The 20,811-nt window shown below is 40.3% G+C and overlaps 1 protein-coding gene across 1 annotated transcript in view; it reads right to left on the bottom strand.

Annotated features, from left to right (window-relative positions):
• Window positions 1-1,052: 1,052 nt before the first annotated feature.
• The window catches only part of LOC117458930 (myotonin-protein kinase), a 42,989-nt gene continuing 23,230 nt past the window's right edge, over window positions 1,053-20,811 (bottom strand). The window contains exons 9-15 of the mRNA XM_034099679.2: window positions 6,600-6,679; window positions 6,387-6,483; window positions 6,014-6,204; window positions 5,039-5,136; window positions 4,021-4,082; window positions 3,683-3,757; window positions 1,053-3,367 (exon numbers count right to left, since the gene is read on the bottom strand). Of these exons, the coding sequence (XP_033955570.1) occupies window positions 3,266-3,367; window positions 3,683-3,757; window positions 4,021-4,082; window positions 5,039-5,136; window positions 6,014-6,204; window positions 6,387-6,483; window positions 6,600-6,679 (705 nt within the window). The 3' untranslated portion in view covers window positions 1,053-3,265. The remainder of the gene's footprint in view (window positions 3,368-3,682; window positions 3,758-4,020; window positions 4,083-5,038; window positions 5,137-6,013; window positions 6,205-6,386; window positions 6,484-6,599; window positions 6,680-20,811) is intronic.

Here is a 20,811-nt window from a genome sequence, read left to right as displayed (position 1 = left end):
CCAACAGTGTATTTGTGTTATAGACTAGAGAAAGGTGTCTTCTATAATAGCAGAGGACAAGGAGAATGTTTCAAATAACGAAACAGCCTACATCTCTAACACTCTTTATTTACCTTCACTAAAGGAAATGTTTTACATTCTTATAAAATAAAGGGCAGTGTGTGGGGAGCACTGACATTGAGGGCCACACAGGGCTAAAAAAAGGATGTAAATCACATTATAGTCAAGATGAACATGAACATGATACAGCAGTGTGGTCGTTGCACACTTTTCTAAAAATGAACACAGGTAAAACTTTGCAGTATTTAACATCTGATTTATCCGTGTCTAAAACACAAAATGCACTATATTCTGAGGTGCTCGACTATTATATATGGCCATTATTGATTAATAAAGAAGTACTTTTCTCCCTGTGTCAACATAGGTTAAAAGAGACAAACATATCCAGCAGCTTTAAATAAAGCACTTAACATTAGCTGACAAACACACTAGCACATCAATAATCACAACCCAGTAATATAAAATATTCAATTCTGAAATGGACCATTACGCATAACATTTACTTTTGGTACCTGAATTATATTTTGATGTCAATACTTTTGTAGTTCTTCCTGAGTACGATTTTGAAATCAGTACTTTTACTTGTAACAGAATATTTTTTATAGTATTGCTATTTTTACTCAAGTAAAACATCTGAGTACTTCTTCCATCACTGCTTTACCCAATACAGTATAGGTAAAACTACAGAAGAAGGAGTCATGTGACATGTGTAACCGGTTAAACTTCCTGTTGTTAATTCACTTCATGGAAACATATTTGGTGAAACGTTAACACATTTTTGCTCAATAATAAACTTAAGGAGGTTTCTATGACTGTAAGAAATAAACACCAGAAATTGAATTAATATCATGGGGTTATCTGTATCCTACCTCCTTTTTCCTTTTCTTTTACCACTTTCAAAAATGGTGATCCTATCCTAACATCCTCTCCCAGGGCTTATACAAAATTATTGGATGTCAGAATGCTTAAATAATTAATTATAAAACATACAATAATGTTTAAAGACAGTATTTAATTTTTTCAGTGCCATTCATTTTTCAGTGTAAATACAACCTTTTTGAATGCAAGTGTAAGAACATCAATGTTTCAAATTTGAGTTCATGTTTTGTTTTCAATACAACTTTTAACCTGTTAAGCCCTGTTAAGCCTGTTTTTCAGGTATCACGCTCGAAAATGACATTCCCAGAACAAATGACCATATCTTCCCTTCTAAAAGGGTTACATTCATAATCTTTTTTCTCAAAGCAAGGTTACACCTGTGAGTTGGATGTAGAAGTGTCAGAATCAATATAGATGTTTTTATTAAAGTAAATTCAGATTGAACACGGTAAAAAAAATGTAAATTATTGTGTCCGTCCAAAAGAAAAATTACTTATATAGTGAAAACCACCTTTGAATGATGGGATGGTAGACTAAAAGCTTTAGGAATCCAAACTACAACATATAAGTACCCTGTATCAAGATCGATGCAAAACAAGTGAAATTTGACCTTTTTAGAGAGATTTAGCAAAAAAAAACACTTCTGGGGTCATTTGGGTGAATTTGACCTATCTCTGGCCCCCCTTGCTCGATTTTGCTGATTGACATCTCTTTCTAACCGTCAGAGCCAATGGAATCGAGGGGAACTCCCACATACTCCTTATTTGGTAATGTGTGTGTGTGAGACTGATGCATAGCCAAAACCGGAAGCTGCGATAACTCTGGTGGCTACCATTAGCAGCTAATTGTTACTCTCCGATTTTTACATAAAAATAGAATTATGGATTATAAATTAAAAAATATTATTTCACAGAAACATTATCAACCTATGGATTAACCGATTCAGCCGCGTTTTTTCTCATTTTAATGTCATTGAACACGTCTTTTGATCAGATTGACAGCTACGGTGAGACGATCTCCCGTAAAAGCTACGTAAAGGTATGTGTTGTGATGTCTGTGTTTGCTTCCCCTGTCGTGAATTCCGATCACTCAGTGATGATATATATACCTAAATAATCTGTGGAACCTCAGCTTTAATCGGATATCTTGTATGTGCAGCTACGATAAGTAATAACGGTATCTTTTATCTTGAGTTCTGTGCCAAAGTGCGTTAGCATTTTTCGCTCAGGGGTAATTTAGATGCTTCTTATGAGACTTGTGTTTTGTTTTGGTAAAAATGGTTTGTATCGTTAGTTAGCTGAGATTATTCCCGTTAATCTGGTATAACACATTAATAGGTTCTTAAATATTAAGATGCCCTGAAAAGGCAACCTGCCCAGTGTCGTGAAAAAAAAAGAGCCCCCGCCGAGGGGGGCTTTGGGGCTTAACAGGTTTTAATGGCAGAATTGAAGGTCACTGTCACTGTAATGATTGGGGATGTAGAGAGAACAAGGTCATATCATCATTATTGCTTGAGGAAATGTAGGGGTTCATATCCACCTCAGGACAAGTTCACATTCTTCAATAAAACACACATTATACATCATAGGCTTTTAAGCCTGATTCTGGTTATTTCTCAAATTTTACAAATTTACACCAAACAAATTCATGTTCTACTAATCATAATTATAATTTTGGCAATGTGTGGAGGGCTTTGAAATAGCCACTTAGACAATTGTATAGGGAGATAAATTGTAATAGTGAAATGATTAATCTCAATCCTCCATAATGTTTGCCTGTGTCTATGCAGCACACCCTTTACACGTTCAGAGCCTATGATGGTATGGCCCAAGTTAATATACAAATATATCTGGGTCATTATTGGTAACCCTTGAATATAAATACAGGCACAGCAAAAACATGCCTATAGGAGTGCAACACAATACTAAAACCCCCAAAGGTGCAGATACATGATACAAAAGACATTCTAACCCTCTGTGTATCACTGAAATCTGATTGTCATTGTCACACATTAAAGTGAGTGTTTTTCTCACTGTTCTCAAAACTCAGTGCATCTCTATCACGACTGTCCATCTGGTAAGCAGGCAAGGTAGGTCAGAAGATTTCATCATCATCATCATTTCTTCCTCATTATAGCTCCCAGTAGTCTGAGCCCCCTTTCTTCTCATATCAGTTGGAACACTTCATTTTAAAAGTTGTGTACAGTACTGACACCCTCCGCAGCTCCCCTTGCAGTCCTGCTTTTTCTGTTTCCGGCAAAGCATGGCCTCAGTCCTTTGTCTTGTTATATTAGGAGAAGTCATTATATGCCACCTTGAAAATGCGTTCAGGAGAGCTCAGTGTAACAGGTTCTCTGCCATGCTTGGAGCTCCCCCCCTTTGGCACACACCAGCAGGTAGGACTCACTCGTCACCTGTGGCAGGCGAACCTGGAGGACAAAAGAACAGCTTATTTCTTTCAAATTGATTGAAATGAACTCATATAAAGTATTCATTTTGGCCTAAAATATTGTCTTGTGCTGATGTATACTGTATTGCATTTACAACACCAAAAGTTAAACCATAATAGTAATGATAATAATTCACAGTAGAGTCGATCCTTTTGGGTTTTTTCCTCTCCTTGTGTGCTATATAGATTTTAGTGCATGTAAATGGTCTGCAAAGGCTACAATCCCTGTGTTCCCTCCAGAGGGAGTTTCTCTCCCACACACAATGATAGATTGCAGTCTGAGTGTTTTGTGTACCCTGTGGAACAGGAGCAGGTGTCGGTGGAGAGGAATCACCAGCGGGTAATGGCAGGCAGGGGGCGCTCTCTCCCTCTGTAACACATGCAAGTCAGACTGGTGAACAGACAGCAGCTTTATAGAAACATAAACACATATTCTGCTATTGATAAGTGCTTAGTCAGCTGTACACATCGTATGTCATACAGTACAACCTTCTGTTTGCAAGCCTTACTTACGCAACAGATGCAGAAATGCACCAGAGAATCCAACAGGTTACATGCTGCTTAAAAAGAGTTTTTGTTTTTCCATGTCAGGCAGAGAAAGAGAACATGAAAGAGGAAAAAAGTTAGGCTTACATCCCTCGGTGCGTCCACACAGTGGGCAGGCAGAGCAAGAGATGCTGGGCAGAGACTCAGTGCTGTGATTGGAGGAGAGAGAGGAACATCAGAGCCCATGATGTGCGGCGGCGCTGCTGCTGCAGCAGGCCTTCAGCCTTTGGGTGCACTGCTGGCCAGCCAGATTTGTAATAACACAAAGAACAAAACAAAAAAACAGTACATCTCTGTGGTGATGAAAGGACGACGGTGTGCAGGTTAATGGAGGGACAGAAGTGATGGAGAGAGCAGCAGCTGAAGTGAAGAAAGCCTTTTTATCGTCACACATGGAGCGAGGCATGGGATTTTTTTCCACATGGCTTTGCAACAACAGGAGTTCTGGTTATTTTTCATGGCACTGTCATCCATCAGCCCAGCAGCAGGAAGACCCTCACCGCTGCCTCTTTAAAAAGCTCATGACACCGTATTGACTCATGGAAAGGGGCTTCCAAGTTCATGCATACCAAGGCTATTCTTAGAGTGGGTATTTATCACCGTGTTCTGACTGAGCGCTCCAGTAGAAGCAGATGCTGCCAGCACTGTGAAGCCGTGTGTTTACTCAGAGCTGCTCACATTGTTTGGAACTCGCTCCACCTCACATGTATGTTGTTCTTAAGAGACTCAGGACTGTAAAGTCGTACTTGGGTCATGTTGATGTCTGTGTGATTAGGTCATGTTACTGAAATACCTGGCATTCTGAAAGCAACGGATTTTTAAATTTGGTCTTGACAAAAACGACATGTCTACCTATATATGGCCATGACCTTTAATGTACTTGACATCAACAGTTCCAACATCCCTATGTGCAGCTTTACAGTAATACTATGATGCATTGTCATATAATGATTGCAATTTCATGACTGTGTTCTTTGCAGTGTTCAAATCTATTGGTCCCTGCGGTCTCATGGCATGACTGCATACAATATAAAGTGAAACAGAGCGGAACAGAGGATGATGAAGATGATGGTGTGAAGAGGAAGCAGGGCTGTTGATCCCTTGCCTGTCTCTGTGGGGGCTCTCCAGTCCTGCATCTCCCCCTTCAACCTCTCCATTTCTTTCTCCAGCTCACAATATCTCCTCTCTGCCTCCTGTAGCCGCCTGGTGGGTAAAGAAGGAAGGCTGTGAGTTTCATCATGTTGTTATTGTTGTTGTTTTATTTCTCAAGTTGGGTTGGGATGATGTATTGCCTTTGCAATGGATATTTAATTTGAAGGGTAACATATATGTAGTTGACGTATACCTGTACTTTTTCTAGTTTGCGAATGTTTCTAACAGTATTCTTTTCTTACAAACAGTTAAATAAGTAATTGCTTAAAATAATAAATAAATATATATATGACATAAACATAGTTTTTCAAGCTGTATGATTCCAGAGTTTCTCCCTGGATGGATACCTGATCCTGAGACCTGCAGCCCAAACACTTTACACCTCTTCATCTCTCTACCCCACAAGGGCACCAAAGTCCACAGTGTATGTGTCAATAGAGCTCACATCTGCAGTAAGCTCTGCTTGACAGTTGACCAACAGATCTCTGAAACCATCCAGTGCTGGTGTGTTGGATCAGACACTCACACTTTGTCATTGAATTGACAATATGGAGTGACGTTGTAGCCAGAAATACTCTGCGGACATTCCCAAATTATAAACATTGGGTTAATGCAGAAGTCAGTGCTAAACTTAAAGCATGGACCTACACTTACAGAACATCCAGGGATTTAGAGCTTATAGCAGTGCTAAGAGACAATACAATGACAAAGAGTTATAGAAATCTAACTACCAGGGCACCAACACGTGGTACAAAAGAAGAACATAACACAGCGATGAGGTATTGTCTACATTACTCCCAGATGAATGATTAACTTAAATTGATTAAACCTGGAAAACCTTCCAGGCTGAGGAGAACCTCAGACTAAATATATCTAAGGCACCTTGACATCACCCCCTCCCTCCCTGACCAGTTGTATCAATTGATACCTCTGCAAGTCTTCATGGAGTCCGGATATTTGGTCGGTCTCCTCCACATCCTCCTCCTCATTCTCCTTCTCCTCCTCTTCCTCAGTGGTGGTGTGGGTGGATGCAGTTGGACCTTGCTCTAATGTGAGTGGAATCTCCAGCAATGCAGACAGCTCATCTGGCAGATTGTCTGTGAGCTGCCACTGCTGACTCTGCATTCGAACCATGGGTAAACCAAATAAGGCCCAGCACAATGAGGAAAACACGCGGAATAATATTTATGATCATATGAAAGTACAGTCATATCAATGCTGCATACACTGTAAGTTAACTGGTGCAACCTGACAACAGACAAAGGGTCCTTCTGAAAGACTTCAGGGGGATGATGTCTCACCAGTTTCTCCGGTGTGTAACGGCTTTCACAGTCCCTGAGACTTGAGTGGTCAATCTGTATCATGATGTCTAGACTGCGGTCGATGGCACCCGTCTGACTATAAAAGAGAGAGCAATTGTAGAATATTCAGGTAACTCCTGAATCAGATTCTTTCTAAAAAGCCGGTTATACTCATCGGATGCACACAAAGCATCAACCATGAAATAAGTTTACCAGGTTGCGGTGTAAGAGTATCCAACAAAAGCCAAGTGCACCCCAATCGGAGCTCTGTCCATTACATCAGACAGCGTCTCCTGCAGGACACAACAGATACAAATAACCAGCTGGTGTTGTTTTGTTAGAAGTTGAACTGAGTCCTGACTCGTGTGTAAGGCTACATTTGTTCGCTAATAAAGCACTTGTTTACAACGTGCCTGAGAAGCACTCATCCTTAAAATTTCACATTTAACACGGCACTGTCCCTGGGTCCTCAGCTATATACCCATCAAGTGTAAGGTCGACCGGACAACTACTAAAAAATATTTCCAGTAAATCCCATGCCCCTCATTCTTTGTCTAAGTTAAACGGGATTGTCTAAATACACTGGCTTAGTGTACATAACATACTGCTAATAAATATGTCCCATACATCTAAATAGCTTGCACTTGACACTCAATCTACTCAGAATGTCAAGACAATGAAGAGAGAAATCATGCATACACACAGACGATTGCTTTAGGTCAGACTTTTTTTACCTGAGGTAAAATCTGCATGCTTACCTACAGCTATATACTATTATTACAACCCAGTCTCACGGCATTTCATGTTATAGTCACGACATTTATTTAATCTATTGATTTGTGTTCACCAACACGATTTTCCCCTTTTTTTCGTGTCACACAGAACGATTTTAAAAGCAATGTATTTCTACTGGTAGTATGTTTCGTGCCTGTACCACGTCTTTTTGTCCGGTCGGGTCTTGGAAGACCGGAAGCTGTGTGATTCATAAAAACATTTTCTTACTCAATATTAAGCCACGATTAATGTTTTTATTTTAAATCGTATAATGTCGGACTTTTTTTGCCGTCCGTGAGGAAAATAAATGGGGCTCAGAGCCTCAGAATACTGAAATCTGTATTTTTTTAAATGTTTTTTTAAGACACTATTATTTACTCAACAATCACACACAATTATCCTTGTTTTTATTTTATTTGTTTAATTCTATAATATCGGGCTTTTTTGCCGTGTCAGGAACTGAATTTCAAAATAAAGTCACCGGAAACAGACATAGGCGACACACACCCACTTAACTGATTACCCAAGATCCTCAGCTATGGTTGAAGCTCGGTGATTGGATGTTTTAGCCGCAATGCACGTTGGGATATGGTGTTAATGCGATATGAAATAACTATCAACAGAATTGCGTTGCCAGGCAACAGCTTGGGGTGAAAACAATATTTCCGGTCTCGAAGTTTGCATAGTAATCTGCACTATTCATCAACTAAACACATCAGTTTATCCTTGTTAATTACACAACATTGATTGGTTTAAATTGTGTACAATGCTTTTGTGTTTTCCCCCTTCGATTCTGAGAAATAAATAGTTTTTTCGCTGTTTAGGATGGCTGAAGACACTAAACTACCCATAATCCTCAGCTATCGTTTGGGACTACAGTCCCTTTGCTGGACAAACCCATAGACTGTATATATAAATGGACGTAGTGTCCGTGACGTCACCCATAGGATTCTGCAGAGTTGCCGTGAAGCCCTTAGTAGGCGGAGTCGGCCACTAACGGCTCGACTGTGACGTCAGAGTCTAATCCCGCCTGCTCCAAATAAGGGCAAAGAGGCGGAGCCGAGGCGGGACCTGCTGCCTCCGAACTGGAAGTAAACAGAGCTAGCTCAGGCTAAGAAGCTAAGCTAACATGAAATACATGCATACCAAGTTACTGCTAACAGTGTAGTTCCCCTATATAAACGTTACATTCATAATCAAATGAGACAATCTGCAAGAGAATTAGCTATATTTTGTTATTCTTAATGCTTGTCATTCACACGTTGAGAAAAGACGGACTCCACCGCCCGGACCTAACGGAGCCGCAGGGGGCTAGCTCCGGGACGCCGGCTGGAGCTAGCCCCCTGCGGCTCCGTTAGCTCCGGCGGCCACCACTGGGATAATTGGGTCCCCTATTAACATTTGCTCCCGTTTAGCATTATGGGCGTCATAGCCATAGACTATAAAAGTCTTACCCAAGGCTGAAATATAAACTAAAATGTATATGTATGCATAAAGGGTTACGTCCTTAGCTGGCTAATAAGTAACAAGCTAAGCTACCAAGCACACAAACACCTGCGCACGGGGTTAACATGTATAATATTATCATTTTAGACTTCTTGGAAGTTCTGTTAGTACATTCAAGCGCACAGCACGACATTTTAATTGTCTGGTATTTGTAACAATATTCCCTAAAAGGCACAATCACCACGAACACGGCTAAAGCTAAAGGGTCAAGTACAGTACTATGACTAACTAACGTTGTAGCCTCTATGGTTGTAGCCTAGCAGAGTGGACAAGTTGCTGTTAGCTGACAGTGAGGCATGTACGTGTCCATCAACGTGACCACGCCCTAATTTATGCAACAACTTTAAAGAGCCTGTGACACCATCCCAACAACTGTTGTGCAATGAAATATTGGGCTACTAGTAATCTCGAACCGTCAGTTTAAAAAAGAAAAAGCGATACCGTTCCGTTAAATATCAATAATTTCGAACATCGCGGGGAAATTCCTTGACTCATTTTGAAGTTTTGGGGGAAGCCGGAAGTGACGTCAATGCGGGAACGCTTCGAGAGCCAAACACGGACAAAGTGTGTTGTCATGCGTAGAAATTGTGAATTACTGAGATTAGGCACGTTAATAACGTTTTAATGAAGTTGACTACAGTATATTCATATTTGTCAGTGCTTTCATGTCAATTCGGCGACATAAACATAAATGATCGTGGTGAAGATGATGATTACATTAGGATTACAAATCGGGAGTGAGAGCTGCTGAATTTCCTCCCGTCGGATGTGATATAAAAACAAATCGATTATTTTTGTGGTTGTAAACTCAAGTGGATGAAACTATATTTATTAGTGCTTTCATGTCAATTCGGCGAACATATGATACATTAAATGATGAGTGAGGATGATGATTAAAAATCGTTTGTTTGAGCCGGTCTGAATTTCCTGATGAGAAAACAAACCGATGCTTTCTGTAGTTGTAGTACACCAACAACATGGATTAAACGTGTGTTTTTTTTACCACAATGTTGGGGAAATTAATGGATAAAATGCACAGATTATTATTATTATTCCCACTCCGATCGGGACACTAGGTCCACCGTTTCCCCGCAGCGAGGCTCCCCCCGTTGACAATTTACGTGGGCTGGGTGCAGTGGCGGACTGGCCATCGGGACGAATCCCGATGGGCCGGTACCGAAGTGGGCCGGTCGGATAAGTAACTAGCACATCCCCCATAGGCGGCTGATCAACTCAGTGTGCGGAGTTTAAATCTCTCAAGTCATATTACAGGATAAAGGAAATACAGTTTAAACTGCCATGCAGAGAAGACGCCGACGTGTCGCACTTATCATTCATATTACATCATCAATCAGATCATCGATCATATAATATCATAATATATCATATATCTCCTTATCTGAGTCAGCTTCTCCAGCCTCATCTGGCCGTGCAACACTCACAGTGTCACAGACTGGATGCAGAAGTATTATTTAACGCATTATGTTGACGAAACACTCGAGACACATGTAATTAAAGTCAGATCCACTCGTGTCTTAGACGTGAACGCGCTCTCAGCTGGAGAGAGAAACACTGGCTTGATTTACCGAGTTGATAACCAGCGTCGTAGGACCGCTTAGCGAGATCTCGTGTGTTAGTTTGTTGTTGTTAGTTTGTTTGTTACTCAAACATATCCAGGGTCTGTTGAACTGGCTTCGTAGTACAGGGCACAGGTGGCGAGCAGCGCTAATGTCAAAGACACAGACATTATACATTATATTTGTATTTTACCAGGATGCAGTGACACAAATATTTACATATTTACATTTACTATCTACAGCACCCGCCGCCCCTGACATCGCCCACTCCCCCCGTTGACAATTTACTAGCGGTACCGAAGTGGGCCGGTCGAGAGTCCCGGGATAATTTTTAGTCCCAGTCCCACTGGCTACATGACCATATGATCGCCCATATTGACGCACCTCATTCCTAAACTTCTAACAGATACAACATAAACCGATCCTTCAGCCTCATATGAGCTCTCAGACACGTTCAACATTAACCTGTCTGAGCTTGCTGCTGTGTGCACCGTCGTGCGTTTACATCTGACTGTATATATATAAATGTTTACATGCAGATGCTGGGATCCTGGACGGTGCAGCTGGAGCGATGTGCCCGCAATGACGTCACCCATCATTTGGCGGGACTTGAAGAATCCGCGAGAAGATCCAGAAAAGTATCAACATTGAAGGGCAGATTAATGGTTATCAAAGTACAAATATCCAAAATCAGTTCAGTAACGGTTTTCAAGGGGACAATATGTACTCAAATTGATGGGTTTGGATGATGGGGGAAAACCGTGTCACAGGCTCTTTAAGACCTAATATAAATAAAAGGGTCGTGTTAGAAAACAATTCACTCACAGATTCATAATCATGAAGGTGGAATCTAACTATATCGATAATAATATTTATTGCATCCATGGGTAGAAACATGTTTTTTTCTGCTGTAAAGTTGGGCATTTTAACATGGGGGTCTATGGAAATTGCTCCTTTCTGCATCCAGTCCCTAATGGCCCATGTATGAACTGCAGTGTGTGGCACTTCCGTATTGGCTTCCCGGCTGTTCCCCAGAGTTTGCCGCTTGGACAAACCCCATGATTAATCTTCAAGCTCTGTGATTGGATGTTGGAGTGGCAGTGTGCCAAGGTTACGCCGAGCGTCAAACACAGCTCTATGAAATGGAATGAAACCACGGCAGACTATCCAAAACTGGACTCGAACGGGTCCAGCCCCCCCCCCCCAGAACTACACATGCTTGCTATTGTGTTTCACAACATGTTCTATGGCACGTCTCTACTGGGAATTATAGTTTTAAAAGATGTTTTTGTATTTCCCATAATTAGAAGTTGCCCGTATTAAACTGTGTACACCCCTGGAGGTTTTGGTGATAAGAAACACATTGGTGTTATCACATTTAAAACATATCGTTAATAAATGGGTGAACATTGCTTGTGTCCATAATGGGCAGCAGGGGTGGCACGGGGTGGCAGCTGCCACCTCAGAAAAATGCCTTGCCACCCCAGTTGGCAGCTTTGTTTTGAACGAAAAGTTGTGGCTCATCGGAAAATCTCTAATGTCCGAGTGCAAGTGAATGCAGCACAATATGCAAAGAAGCCTTGTAACCCCTCCCCCGGCCCTGGCGCGAGCGTGGAAATATGATTGGCGGCGATTTCATTTGAAACGAGAAGCATTTCGGATCCAAGTAGACGGAAGGAATGAGGTATTTGCGGAATTGCGGTCTACAATGACAGAGAAGAGCCTGTCAAGTTTGGCTGTACTCAGCATTGAATCAAAGCGCACCATAGCTTTAAATCTTAATAAGTTTGTGAGGCGTTTTAGGCATGCCAACTTGATGCTCTGCTCACGGATGAGTCGATGAGAATAATAAACTGTTAAGATGATGACCTTACGTGTGTAAATATATGTTTGTTCTTTGTGGGGGTCTGCCCCCAAAAACTGTTTCAAGTCCTGAGAAAGTCAAATAAGACGGTGTGTAAAACTACACTGCCCAGCCAAAAAAAAGTAACCACTTTGATTTAACTAGGCCAGTAGGTAAGGACTTTCCACTGGATAATAACTTACTGCAGCGATGTAATGCATATGTTTTAGCTGAATACAAGTTTTTTAACCCTAATTGATGCAGTTAGTCACTTCTTTAATGTTTGTTCTTTCTGATGTAAAGTCAAGGTTGTAACTGTTTGCAATGAAGTTGTGGGGCGCTGAACATTCATCATTAACTCCTCCAAAAAATATAGTGTATTTAATAATAACACTGAATATGTGAATCATAACAGTGATAGACAGATTATAGGAATAATATGATTGTTAATATTATCATATTCATACAGACAAACATCGATGAGACATTAATTAATGTACTTATTGCAGCAGTCTGCATTGATTTGGTACCCCTGCTGGTCTAAGAGTGAGACAAACTCATTCAGTTATTGTTCAGTTAAAATTCATTCAATGATGTCTGCCACCTGATATATTTATATTTAAAGCTTTACTGATGTGCCACAATAATGTTACCTAATGTTATTGAGTTAAAATATAAATATTGTGGATTTCCAAGTTAACATTGATTGATATGACTGCGATTAAATCTGCATATACTTCTGCCAGGGGATGCCATCCCTGAAATTCTCCTGCCACACTCTTGCCACCCCATGAATATTTTTCTCGATCCGCCTCTGATGAGCAGCATTAATATATGCCCACATGACAGCTTGTTGTTACTTTGTAATTCTACTCCACTACAATTCAGAGGTTAACCTGGTATTTTTACTCCATTACATTTATTTTAGTTACTTTGCAGATTCTGATTAATGATGTGAAATATAGACAACCCTTAAATCAGACTTTGGTTACACCTGAATACAATTCAGGGAAGGTGATTGTGAAGTGCCAACAATCAGGCGAGATATTTGATAGTGGGTGCTTGAAAAGACTAAACATTTATCTGCAGATCTCTATAAAGTATATTCATTACTCGTTATTCTCTACTAATAGTTAATCAAAGACTGTATATAATTGCTATTTTGCACATCCCTTTCAAGATTTCAAGATTTTCTAAGGTTTATTGACATATCATATACACAACTACGGTGTAGTTATGCAATGAATGAAAAACAGTGCATTACAAGACATCTATCAATATGTGTGTATACCTCCACCATTAAACTGTCAAATTATGCACATTTCTTATTATATCTACATACATCTTATAAGAGTATAATAAATATGTATAATATCGGTTACAATAAGTGCTTCAACATAGTTAACATTGCAGGAAAGCAATATATTAGACGTTAAGTACTTTGTCAGGCTTAATATTTATCTGTAGATACCCCCAAAGTTATTTTCTTATTTAAAAGAAGACCTTAACCAAAAGTATTCCTTAATGTTTAAATAAAGGTTAATTAGTTTTTCTGTTTTGCACATCCTCCTATTAATATCTTTGTACATCCTGCACTAAACTGTTTTATTGTAGAGATCACTGAGAGTATCGTCTTGATTTTATATATTCTATATTTCTATCATTGACCTTCTACTTTCCCCCTATTTTGGATGTACTGTACTCTCAAAATCAATAACGTGCTTTAACCACTAGGTGGTGCGGGTTAAAAAACTGTCAAGTATAAAGTGTTAACACAACAAATTATACTTTTTATTATTAGTGTAGGACACTTATGTATGTATACTCATGTTTTCACATAATTTTACAGGATATTGCTGTGTAGAAGTTTTACACATTAATATCTGATTTGTAAAACATCACAGACAGAAAGGTATATCTGTCATTTAATGGTAAGCTATTGAAATTCTGATTCCATAGATGTGTCTCCCATCACCCAAAACCCCTGACCATTCTCTCAACTCGGTATTTACATTCTTTAATTCAAAGGAAATCAATAATAACTTTAAAAACTGCACTGCTATCTACCAATTGGACAAAATATAAAAGTCAGCCGAATTAGTGTTGATACTGCAAGGAGACGTATTGTGTGAAGAGAAGTTGAAGATGTTGTTTAATTGCTGATATATTTATGATCCACGTCACATATTCAGTTTCGGTGGCAGTTCTTCCAGTTTGTCTAGAAGTCTTCTATTCAGGGCTCTATAAATAAAGAACTACGGCAGATGTGTAATATTTAATGCCGCCGAACCGTGTATTACAATGGCGTTATGTGTTGACTTTCAAAGAGAAAAGCAAGTACACTCGGAATAAAGTATTATTTTTTTATTTTTTCGGATTTCATATCGCATAGACACCATATCCGAATGTGCATTGCGGCTAAAACATCCAATCACCGAGCTTCAACCATAGCTGAGGATCTTGGGTAATCAGTTCAGTGGGTGTGTGTCGCCTACGTCTGTTTCCGGTGACTTTATTTTGAAATTCAGTTCCTGACGGACGTCAAAAAAGCCTGATATTATAGAATTAAACAAATAAATAAAAACAAGGAGAATTGTGTGTTATTGTTGAGTAAATAACAGTGTGTTATTTAGAAAAGAATAACAAACTAGAAGGAGAAAAAGTATTCTGAGGCTCTGAGCCCCATTTATTTTCCTTACGGACGGCAAAAAAAGTCAGACATTATACGATTTAAAATAAAAACAATAATCGTGGCTTGATATTGAGTAAGAAAAATGTTTTTATGAACCACACAGCTTCCGGTCTTCCAAGACCCGACCGGACAAAAAGACGTGGTGCAGGCACGAAACATACTACCAGTAGAAATACATTGGTGAACACGAATCAATAGATTAAATGTCGTGACTATAACAAGAAATGCCGTGAGACTGGGTTGATTATTAAGGGTGGACCATTTACCAGGTTTTTCAGCGTGATAACATGTCTTACACTTTCTTTCAGACACAACCTAGGTCTCTTCATAAGTGTATGGAAACATTCTCTAAAGACAATACCATTTCACTGAGACAGTCATCCAGGATGTCGAAGTTGGAGGTGTCCGTTGGATTAGACACTTCAGGCAGGAAGGGGGCTGGGAGTTTATGCAGGGAAGCCCAGTCCAGTCCACAGAAGAAGGGATTGTTCCTGAAGTCACTGAAGCCTTTCCTTCCCAGACGGACTTCCCTTTCACAGATGAGCCCAGTGATGAAGGAACGAGCCTCGTCTGAAATCTCAGGGCCAGAAGGAGGGAATTCGAAATACTCCTGGGGATGAAGGCAAGGCAAGGCAAGGCAGGGCAAGGCAAGGCAAGTGAATGAAGCTGAGGAAGACAATGTCTTTTGACATCACTTCTTCAGTTACCACTAGTAGTATAACTACTGCTAAGTAAAAGGGTTTTAAGGAAGTCTTACTCTTGCCTGCTCCTTCCAATCCATGGCCACCTATAGCTCAAAGCTACTAGCTAGCTTAGCCTTACATGGTACGAAATGCTTCTCTGCATTGCTAGCCGGTTAGCTCGTGGTCTGTTGCTCACAGGCAGTATGCTGTCCCATCTGACACTTCTTAAGGTAAGTTTGAAATAATGATTTTTGTTATTGAGCTTGTACTACACAATCTTAAAAATGCTTTCACTGTTTTCAAAATACAGTTTTGAATCATCCTGAAAAGGTACATTTCCAAATGATGACCCATTTTCTGTAAATGTCCCCCTCTTATCACCAGGCTACTTACTAAAGAATCAAAACCAAAGGCTGATTTGAAAATGATTTTATATAATTAGAAATGATTTTATTGCTTTGGCACATTTTTCACATTATTTTCAGACAACTGCAACTAGGCAATGTTCTCCAGCGGTCTGCTAGAGAAATACTCATAGAATGCATTATTTGACTATCATAATCAAGTTTTCATCAAAGCCATATATAATAGAGTAATTATAAATATTTATAAATAATGAAATCTGAAATAACTTTGTCAGCGTGTCAATGTACCTGGAAGTTGAAGATCTTGGCGTATGTTTCCGAGATGGACTCTGCAAAGAAGGGTGTGGTCCCCAGCATCATCTCATAGGCACAGATACCCAGAGCCCACCAGTCACATTCAGGACCATAACCTCCAGCCCCCTCTACGGCCCTTAAAATCTCTGGAGACAAATAGTCAGGTGTCCCTACTGCTAGTGACGAGTGAACCTGAAATGAAACAAGCAGGCCAATTGATTTTAAATACAAATGTATAAGTTCAAGCCAGAATTTCCAATTTGATTTGTTGTTTTAAAAATTCAATCACAAGAAAAAAAATTTAAACATGATTTGCTGGATTTTTGTCATTCTTTTACCCTCTTTAGGGTATCTTTTGTGAAACTTCTAAGAAAGTGTCAACCCTCACCATCCCATCCTCGAGGAGCCTCAGACAGGAACCAAAGTCCCCTAGTCGTATGTGTCCATCCGCTGTCAGCAGGATGTTGTCAGGTTTGATGTCTCTGTGTAAGGAATTGGGAAGAACGGGCCATTGTCATCTCTAAATGTCAGATTTAATTGATATCACATTATTTACCTCCATGTCACAGTCCCAGGATAGAGTGCATACATGTTAGTGTGTAGTCTTAAAGTCCCAGGCCTGATTTGCCATCATAGAAATTAACCGTTTTGCAGTTAAGATCAATATTAGGACCAAGTCTAAAAATGGGTGTGGTCTCAGAAAGGGCGAAAAAGTGTGGACCAACTTGATGGCCCTGTGGCCCAATTTGGCATAGCTGCTGGTGTGATCCCATCGACAAATAGTCCCTAGTTTAAGGAGAAGAATAGTGTACCTGTGTACATATCCCAGTCTGTGGATGGAGTCAATTGCCATGATCATCTCAGCCAGGTAGAACTGAGCCATGTCCTCGTGGATCCGGTCTCCAAACTTACTGAGCAGAGTCAGCAGGTCCCCCCCTACATAGTAATCCATCACCAGGTACTGAGGGAGGGCAGGGTGGATGTGTTGGAAAATAGCAGCAGAATTGTTGTTAAAAGCAGAATATGCTAGCAGTACAAGTACAACATATATACTTGACATCATGTATGTTCATACGCACCAGGTAGTTGTCATCCTGAAAGGCATAGTGCAGCTCTGTGATCCAGCATCGGTCGCCCCTGAGTAACACCTCTCTCTCCTCCTGGTAACACGCTGTCTATGTAAAACACAAACACAAAGGCTTCAAGTAGAAAGACAGATATCCAAATAATTGTCCCACTGAGACACAAAACAAATCATGGACAGTTTCACCATGTGCTTTACTTTAACTTTCCCTTTGTAAGTAATTCATCCAAGCCCAGCCTTTGCAGTGAGAAATCAGCACATATTCTTTGTCTTGTGAATGTGAGAGCAGAGGCCTGTACGACGAAGCCGGTTCAAACATAACCTGGATATGTTTGAGTTACCCGGTTTACCTAATCCAAAACAAACGCACTCTCGCTAAGTGGTCCTACGACGCTGGTTATCAACTCATTAACTCAAGCTAGCGGTGTCCTAACTAGTTATGTGCGCGTTCACATAAAAGTGGCAGGGTTAGCAACATTTGACCAATCACAAACATGGAGAAGCGCACTGACAGCGCAGCGTCATACTTCCTGAATGAAAAGTGAACTTTAATATTAGACAAATATGAAGACGTTAAACTTTAAACATCCATGACTTAAACACTTTATCCAGGATAAAAGCCACATAGCTGCACCTGCAAGGTGAATACAGCTGGTAACAGAACAAGTGTTTGAATGCGTACATTAACAGGTTTATGATATCACTGCCCCGTCTAAAACACGATCTGACTTCAATTACATTTGACTTGAGTGTTTCGTCAACTTAATGTGTTGCTTAAAATAATACTTCTGCATACAGTATGCAGGGGCGCCGTAAGGGGGTGAAAAGTTAGGACGATTCTAAGGGCCCGTGACTGTTTGAATGCGTACATTAACAGGTTTATGATATCACTGCCCCGTCTAAGACACGATCTGACTTTAATTACATTTTTGACTCGAGTGTTTCGTCAACTTAATGTGTTGCTTAAAATAATACTTCTGCATACAGTATGTGACACTGTGAGTGTTGCACGGCCAGATACGGCTCAAGAAGCTGACTCAGATAAGGAAATATATGATACATTATGATGTGATATGCCGCGGACTGTACTGTTACTCTGATCCGGTTACTTATGTTGTGGCAGATATTTAATTAAGCTTTCTTAACGCTAATGTAAAAATAGTCAGATTGCTCTGAAGATGGGAGGTTATATTCTATTTCATTTCATTTCAAACCTTTATTTATACAAATACATCCCATTGAGATCATTGATCTCTTATTCAAGGGAGACCTGCTCAAGTAGTTCCACGTGAAACATAAAAACTCCAAGACAGAGGAGCTGCGCATCTAAAAGCTGTCTTCCCTAGCAGTTGGCACATTTAATAAAACCACAGCATTCGATCTCAGGCAGTAGCCACTTACAATTTTCCGTGAGATAAGGGAGCAGATGTAGGATGGAAGTTTCCCTAACATGGCTTTGTATATAAAAATGTACCAGTGACTGAGCCTCCGTACAGTTAGTGAAAGCAAACCAGCCCTTGCATACAGGGTACAGTGATGGGTTAATGCTTTACAGTTTGTCACAAATCTCAGTGCACTGTGATACGCAGCATCTAACTTGACCAGGCAATGGGCAGGTGCATTCATATAGACCAGATCCCCAGAGTCCAGCACAGGTACAAAGGTCACAGTGACTAGCCTTTTCCTGGCCTCAAGCGAGAAACAGGACTTGTTCCTGTAGAAGAAACCTAGCCTCACCCTCAGCTTTTTAAGCAGGTTATTGACATGAAGTTTAAAAGTGAGACAATCATCAAGCCAGATACCCAGGTATTTGTAACAGGCAACAACTTCAAGTTTTATTCCTTGCGTAGTTACAATATCTACAACAGGCTCTGGTGTCTTTTTAGCTTTAGAAAAGAGCATTACCTTGGTTTTCTCAACATTTAAAAGAAGCTTTAGTTCAGAGAGCTGAGTCTGAATAATGTTAAAAACAGCCTGTAATTTAACACCAGCCTCCTTAATGGAGGGACCTGCACAGTACATCACGGTATCATCCGCATACAAATGTAAAGTAGCTTCATCCACATTTTCACCTAAACTGTTGATGTAGATGGAGAATAAAAGTGGACCTAAAACAGGAACCTTGGGAACACCATTTGCAATGTTCAACCACTGAGAAGACACGCCCATCAAAGTGAACACATTGGGACCTTTCAGAGAGGTAGTTCACAAACCACCCACTGCATGGCTGGACATGCCTATACTGGCTAGCCTCTGCTTTAAAATGAGATGATCAACGGTGTCAAACGCTTTTGAAAGGTCAATAAACAGAGCTGCACAACTCTGCTTATTATCTAAAATACTCGCCACATCATTCACCACTTTCATTGTGGCAGTGATGGTGCTGTGTTGCTTTCTGAAGCCTGACTGATGTTTAGACAGGATGTCATTTGTACATAAAAACACCTTTACCTGTTCACTCACTAAGCGTTCAAGAACCTTAGCCAGAACTGACAAATTAGAGATTGGCCTATAGTTATTTAATAGGTGGCCTCCCCTCCTTTTAAGCAAAGGCAAGGACATAAGCATGACTTCCACCATTTTGGAATTGTGTTAGTGCCTGAGGGAGAGGTTAAAAAGAGTAAGGGAGAGGTTGAGAAATAAAATCTGCAGCTATCTTTAAAAAGAAAGGCTCTACGTTGTCGGGGCCGGCCGGTTTCTAGGGATCTAAGCTTGGTAAAGCTTCACGACACATCAACAGTAAAAGGGGTAAAACTAAAAGGGTTTTCCAACACACGTTTTTCAGAGTCACATACTGTACTGTTCACAGAAGCAGAGTTAGTGACAGAATCAAACATAGAACCACAGGACACAAAATGCTCATTAAAGCAATTGAGCATAGTAGCCCTGTCCGATATAGAGCCAGATGCTGTGGTAATGCACGGAGGTAGCTCATTACGGATATCACCGGTGGATAACGATTTAATGGCTTTCCAAAATGTTCCAGGATTATTCAGATTCTTTGTGGTTACTGACAGTGGTTGTGGGTACTTTGATTTAGCACTTTTGATATGTGAAGTGAAGTGAAGCTATTTCTTAGCTGCCTAAAACGCAGCCATTCTACCTCTGAGCCTGATTTCCTAGCCTTTGCCCAGGCCTTGTTTCTCTCATGAAGGAGACTGGACAGATTAGCAGAAAACCAAGGATTGTCTCGTCCCTTACTCTACTAAATGTACGCAGGGGTGCATGTCTATCAATGATCTCCATAAAACCAAGATAAAAATAAGACCATGCGGTTTCAACATCAGCACACAGATCGATTTTATCCCAATCAAACAGATCATGCACAAAACCCTGCTCCACAAAATGTTTTATGTCTCTCTTGATGATAATGCGAGGTTTAACCTTTTGGGACCTTAGTGTCCCTAATTGTGGCTACAACACAGTGATCGCTCAGATCATTTGCAAATACTCCCACAGAAGAATATTTATGGGGAACATTAGTTAAAATGAGATCAATTAGGGAGGATTTATTAGGGGACTTAATATTTGGGGCGAGTAGGGACGTCCACAATTTGAGTAACATTCAGAGAGATACAAGGTTTTAAAATCCTCTGACACTGCAGTT

Source organism: Pseudochaenichthys georgianus, chromosome 14, assembly GCF_902827115.2.
Source record: "Pseudochaenichthys georgianus chromosome 14, fPseGeo1.2, whole genome shotgun sequence".
Classification (NCBI taxonomy): Eukaryota; Metazoa; Chordata; class Actinopteri; order Perciformes; family Channichthyidae; genus Pseudochaenichthys; species Pseudochaenichthys georgianus.
The sequence above is the reverse complement of the archived record's forward strand: the minus strand, read 5'-3'. Positions and strand labels throughout refer to the sequence as shown.